We start from the raw sequence: 6,657 nt of genomic DNA, 5'->3' as shown, positions 1-6,657 counted from the left end.
CATGTTGAACATTGATCCCCAAGAAGGACATTTGTAAGAGTTGGGGGACAAGAACACTTTTACAGATTTATTGTAGAACAATTTAAGGCAAATATACAAACAATCTTCCTTCTCTCATTATGACAAACACTTTTCACCTTAAAACACATCTTTCTTTGGTTTCATCAAAATAAAGGCACATACAGGTCATCTTTTTGCGTTTCAGTAGAGTTTGGCACTCAGTTATCTGTCTGTAGGTAGGTAAGACCACAATTAAATACAAATGAGGACAACAGCTAGATAGAGGAATGCTCTCTACTCTGTGTGTGTGTGTGTGTGTGTGTGTGTGTGTACACCCTTGGGTGTACAAATAAAGGTAACCAAACAAATAAAGGTAACCAAACTGTATCGATAATGTCTGGATGAAGCACTTACAATACTGCAACTATTTATATGGTATAATGTTGACCTAGGAAAAAGCATATGTAAAGATATGGTTCTGCATAGAACATAGAACCAATGGAACCATAGCAAGTGACCAATCAGGTCAAATATGGACAGAGCGAATGGCACTAACATTGAAATGTAAAATCAACCCACTGGTCAAAACAAGTTCTAAAACACAATTGAATATATAAAAATATCCCAACATAAACACAATTTATTTTAAAAAGTGAAGAAAAGACAACAGTTTCGTTAAGTCACTGATTGTGGACAGCTGGTGATGCAACAGATTCCTGAGAGGTAAATGTTTGAAGGTAGATCAGTCAATAGAGACAGAACATTGACATGGGTCATATTCATTAAGGMATGCAATGGGAAACATTTGATGTTTCGTAGTTGACAGCAATTCAACATAGCCTAGATGTAAGTTATTACTTCTAAACAAAATTACTTTTTGGGTTTCTCATATGCTTACAATTATGTTTTGATTCTAGCTTGAACAGTCGCTAAGATTATATTTGGTTGTGATCTTCGCAAAATAACTATTTTGGATGCAGCAGTTGTTAGCTAGAATGCTAACGCTCATTGACATAGGCGGTAGCAAAAGCAAGCCAAAGAGCCATTTTACTGGTTGAAGTTGAAGTGTTTTTTAAGTATAATCCAGTTGATTTGCGATGACACAAACATTATATTAAGCAGGACATTCATACACGCCTTAAATCCAATTATAATCCAAAAGTAGTGTGAAATGCACTCAAAAGCAACATGTCAATAGAGGCTTTTTTTTGCTGGCTTTCTATAAGAACACCCCTGTGTTCTGCCACCAACTTGTGTGTATCTCCTTCATGAGGTAATGTTTGCAAACACAGAAAGGGGTCTATAGAACAGCATAGAGCTCTGTGCAGTAATCTGTGTCTCCACTAGGAGGGGCTAATGGACCACTTTTTCCCTCTTCAAACGCCATTGTCTACTACTGGGTTTCTATTAGATTAACTTCATTGGGCAGTGACTCCATTCAGTCCAATTTGCTCAGATTCACTTTCAAGCCGTTGTGATGACTGAGGTGAATGTGAAACACTTGTGAATGGAACTATATGCTCTACATGTCTTTCTGCAATCCACAGACACTGAAGCTAATAAGGCAGCATTGAAACAGTGGAGACGTATAATTGCATTTTAAGATCTCTTAGCACAGATCTGAAAGGCAGCTGGATGGTTTGACACAGTGCAGTTAGTCGGGAGAATGGATACGGGTGGTTTATGTCTACATTCTTTGGAAGAAGACCAGCAGCAAGCAGCAGTTCCATCCTGTTCCCTTTAGGCCCCTATGCCATGATAGGCTAAAGGGACAGGGGGCAAAAAACCAAGAAGATAACCTGGGTAGCGTACTGTTATGTAGCCTAGTTTCAGCATTCAACTCTACATTGTCGCCTTGCAAAACAAAAACTGTTGTTGACTGAAACAGAAACCGATTGAACCCCAGCCTGACAAAAAGAAAAGTAGTGAAATCGGGAGCAGAGAAGTTGTTTCAGTGATAATAGATTCTCGATTCTGGTCCTCTGTTTTTCAGACTCTGAAACTTTTCTGATTCCTGTGATTTATCTTGATCAGCCCAGACAGAGCTCTGGCTGGTATTAGCTGGTTTACAGTTGGGTTCTTCCAGTCCTCTTCTCCACTCCCAACATCCATACGTTTTGGCTGAACCGTACAGTGAAACATGTAGAAAATAAAAGTGTTTGGGATATTATGTATAAAACACTATTGGAGGTTTGGCTTTTCATATACTCAATTGTCTCGAATAATCATAAGGAAAATATATATTTTTACAGTCTGCAAAAGTCTGCATTCCAATGTACAGCTTTATAAGGCACAATGTTTAAGTAGCATCAGTAGAAAAATAAGGTAAGACTGGTATCCAGATATTCCCCGGTTTAAAACCACGGTTCATTGACCAGTATACTGTTCACCAGTGAAGCATCCATGTCATCAACACATTCATGGTAGTGAGTCCTCAGTCTTTCGCTACATGTGAAGGGGGTCATTTTAACCATTTGAAATATTCCAAATATTCCATGTGACGTATTGGGAGCTGTGCGACGAGGCCTGGCTCTCATGGTATTGTTGTGTTTTAAAGGACGAAGGAAGGCAGGTTCATTGTCTCGTTTGGACTCTAGCACCGAGGGAAACATCAATGTCTGCTCGCTAACAGTCTCTGAAAATAAATGTGTATTTGGCCAATTCAAGAGTTTTTGTTTATTGGATTAGGCTCTACATTGCACAGGCCTAGCTCTCCCACGCAGCTCTCTCTTCTCTAATGCGTTTCTCTATTTTTCTCTCAGCCTCACTCCCATGATGTCTCACTCCATCTCTCTTTCTTTCACTCTCTATATAGCCATCTGGTGGCCTGCCCTCCTCTCTTAATCTGAGTCGAGATTACAGTGATGTCATCAGATAGCAACAGGCTGAGACTCAGCGGCCCCAGGATCACTTCCTGTAATGAGTGATGAGGCTCCTTTGGCCGGAAAACAGGGAATGAAGGAAAATAAGATTATGGTTCATTAGTGATGTGCAAACACAAGCAGGGTCTTTGGAAGCTGGGACAGGGCTGGGGACATGGGAACAGTACGAACCCACATCTCTCCCCCATGGTGTCCACACCGCCGGGCCTGGTGGAAATGGTAGAATCCATTCCATCAACGCTGAGTTTATATGTGGCATTGGCATAGTCCACTTCACACCCTGGAATGGGGGTGTTTTGGTGTATTAGCGATGGATACTCAAAAGTCCACCTACCCCAGATTGATAATGGCACAGGCCAGCTTTCTGGCCTCTCTCCCAGGGACTACAGCATTGACATGCTCTCAGGGGGGTGCGGGATGGGACCTCCTAGGGACTCTGCTTTGTGGTCTCTCCCATTTGGCCCCAGGGCTCCCCCTCTGGCGAGCACCATCACAGTATCTCCTGTAACACCGGCAAACTCGAAGGCAAAGGTTCCGTAGAAGAGCATGATGGTGACGCAGAACACCCACTCAAAGATGGCCGACGCGTGCTGCAGGACGAAGCTCTCCTGGACAAAGAACACGCCACCTAAAGGCAGGAAGGTCAAGGAGCACAACTAACAGACTGACTGATTGACATAAAGACTGACTGCCATGAGAAGAGGATGGCCAAGTCCCAAATCAACCCCTAGCCCCTATGCACTACTGGAGATTTCCTCCCCATTTCCCTGCTCTCCATCCCTTTGTTCCTTCCCTCCCCCATTCCCCCTCGATTTCAACAACACCTCTCTTTCTCCATCTTCCCTTACTCYTCCCTCTCTCCTCTCTGATTGTGAAGATAGGTACAGATGTAGGATCTTAATTTGAGCCAGTCGCAACAGGAAATGTGAATTATTATATAATTAATGGACATTTTTGTAGGGGTTGATACATTTTTCATTAGTGAAAATTCTGTCTGAATCAAGTGGAAATGACAAACTTCAGAATCATTTTTAAGCCTCAAATACACTAAAAGTTAGACATTTTCTGCATTGCAGGAAAGGTCTCCTGCAACAGGGTGATCAAATTAAGATCCTACATCTGTAGTAGCCTTTGCTTGTGCGAGCCAGAGCGGCTCATAAGAGTGGGAGTCTATCTCCTGTTCCTGTAGTGTGAGACAGCTTGACGTACAAGTACACCCCCCTGGACAGGATGCTAGTCTATGCAGTGCCTTGGTTGTGAAGACAACACAGATCTTATTGAGTACGGTTCAATATCTTTTGCAGGATACTAAGCACCAACGTGATGAAGGCCAGTAGTGTCATGCCCAGTCGTAGGTGAGCCAGGCTGTATTCTCCCTGAGTCTTGGCCAGCCTGTAGGTTAGAGCTGACTGCAGACACACAAACAGCATACTGGTGGGGAACGCTACCCCTGCACCCACATAGTGGAGGATCTTAGCATTATCCACCTGGGGAGGGAAAGAAAGAAAGATGCATTTATTAGTATAGTAGGGATTTTCATTGTCCTCAATGTGCATTGAACAAGTCACATACTGAAAACACTGAACTTGCCACATAGAAACACAATCACGTATGATGCTAGACATCTGTTGAAAAGCCCTCTCTCTGTTCTGGCCTCTAGTTTTGCTGTGTCTCAGTTTGGCCAGAAGGGGGCCGCAGTAGCCAGTCATTGAAATAGTACTGAGTCAGGTAAATAACTCATTGCCGCCCTGCGTYGTCAATGGAGCCTCCTTTTCCTTCTATCCTTTCTTTAAAGTGAAAGAGATACTGTAGAGAAAGGCTGAGAGAAAGAATGAAGGAAAGCATGAGGAGAACCAGAGAGAGAGAGAGAAAAAAATAGGGCAACCAGTGGAGCACAAACAACATTGTAAACACAACAAATATAATTTATCTGTTCACATATCTTCCCCTACTATTCATACTACAACTATCTGCACCTTGTTAAAAACACTATACATATCTGAAATGTCCTTGCATTCATGAAGGTTTCAAATGGATAATGTTTACTGGTCCTGTTTTATTGTTTATGTTGTTTTTTGTTTCTTCTGACTTGTGGCTATTGTTTATTTTGCTTGCTTTGGCAATGCAAACATAATGTTCCACACGCCAATAAAGCTCCTTTGAATTGAATTGAGAGAAAGAGTAGAGAGAATAGAGAGAGAAGAGAGAGACAGAGGTGAGAAAGCGATAGAGATGTGAAGAAAGAGGCCAGCGGTACACTATAACACCTCCTTCTCCCTCCTGATCACACGCGGCCAGCCGCAAACACACAATACACAAAGTAGCATGTGAGCATGTGACCACACACACACACTCACAGGTCTCAGTGGCACCAGACGGTCTCATGGGACCTGATAACAGAAAAGCACATTCTCTCAAAGCAGTAATGCAGGGTACTGACCAGACCAAGGGGACCAAAACTCAAAGAATGAATGACATGCATTTATGTATCAAGTCGCCTTTASCAACTAATAGTTAGTTCTCCCAGAACTACTACATTCCATTTGGGCTCCCGAGTGGCGCAGCGGTCTAATGCACTGCATCTCAGTGCAAGAGGCATCACTAYAGTCCCTGGTTCGAAACCAGGCTTTATCACATCCATCCGTGATTGGGAGTCCCATATGGCGGCGCACAATTGGCCCAGTGTCAACAGGGTAGGCCGTCATTGTAAATAAGAATTTGTTCTTAACTGACTTGCCAAGTTATATGAAAATTACTATAATATCTATTTCTAAGTTAGCCTAGCTATTATGAAGTAACACAGGGGACCGACCAGTTATCAGACCAAGGGATTGAGCTACAACAACACCTTTTCTTCACCTCACTAACTCAGTATGAAATGACTGTTTTCTAGGCTCTCCCTCTGCGATTTCATTCATCTCTAAGGCTCTTCCTATAACCAGGGCTCATACACATTTTCACAGATGGAATTTCATGACTTTTCACCAAATTTCCATGAACAACAATTGGCGGCGTCTCTATGTACGTATAAAATCGACACTGGGAGGCTGCTCTCTGATCCCATGTACCATCTCCTGTCGTTCTGCAAGGCACTTAACCCCCACAAAGTACAAAGATGTTAGACATCTGTATAAAACACGTATGGTCAACCCTCAGCCTGGAGAGCTACAGTACATGGGTACGCCGGCTTTTGATCAAGCCCTGATGAAACACATCAGAGCCAGTTTATCAAGGTCCGGTTGAGCAGCTAATATCTAAAATGTGGTTTGTTAGAGGGGGACTGGAATAAAAGCCTGCACATCCATTAGCTCTCCTTGAAGATGGTTGACCACTATTGATGTAAAACATTGCGACCTAATACATTTTATGCCTTTTGAAATAATTCGCTCATTCAATATTTCAAAGATCAAATGGCTWTGGTAGTCTACAAATATTTTTATTCTGCTGAAGCAAGCCCACAAATAGTATTCAGGAAATGTACCCTTTATAGTTAAGTCATTTAAAAAAATCTTAACTACCTTTGCAGGCTGACTAGTATCTATTGAGTTGCAATGTCCATTACATTGGATGCCCAACTCAACTGAAAGTATCTACAAAACAAGTTTTGAAGCCACATAATGCAAAAGAAAGGCTACATCTAATCTTTTTTCCTAAAATGAGTGTTTGTGATTCATATGATTCGATTAATCACGATTGAACCGAATCCCAACTAATTCAATTGTGAAGTGAATCGTTCGTTTCGTCAAAAATAATMGTTTATATAAATCATATGAAT

At 42.0% G+C, this 6,657-nt stretch overlaps 1 protein-coding gene across 1 annotated transcript in view; it reads right to left on the bottom strand.

Moving 5' to 3' along the window:
• Positions 1 to 46: 46 nt before the first annotated feature.
• The window catches only part of LOC111978658 (transmembrane protein 150A), a 101,457-nt gene continuing 94,846 nt past the window's right edge, over positions 47 to 6,657 (bottom strand). The window contains exons 7-8 of the mRNA XM_024008848.2: positions 4,192 to 4,369; positions 47 to 3,510 (exon numbers count right to left, since the gene is read on the bottom strand). Coding sequence (XP_023864616.1) covers positions 3,266 to 3,510; positions 4,192 to 4,369 — 423 coding nt within the window. The 3' untranslated portion in view covers positions 47 to 3,265. The remainder of the gene's footprint in view (positions 3,511 to 4,191; positions 4,370 to 6,657) is intronic.

The sequence above is a fragment of the Salvelinus sp. IW2-2015 genome, linkage group LG18, assembly GCF_002910315.2.
Source record: "Salvelinus sp. IW2-2015 linkage group LG18, ASM291031v2, whole genome shotgun sequence".
Taxonomy (NCBI): Eukaryota; Metazoa; Chordata; class Actinopteri; order Salmoniformes; family Salmonidae; genus Salvelinus; species Salvelinus sp. IW2-2015.
Note: the sequence above shows the minus strand (reverse complement) of the source record. Positions and strands in the feature narration are given on the sequence as shown.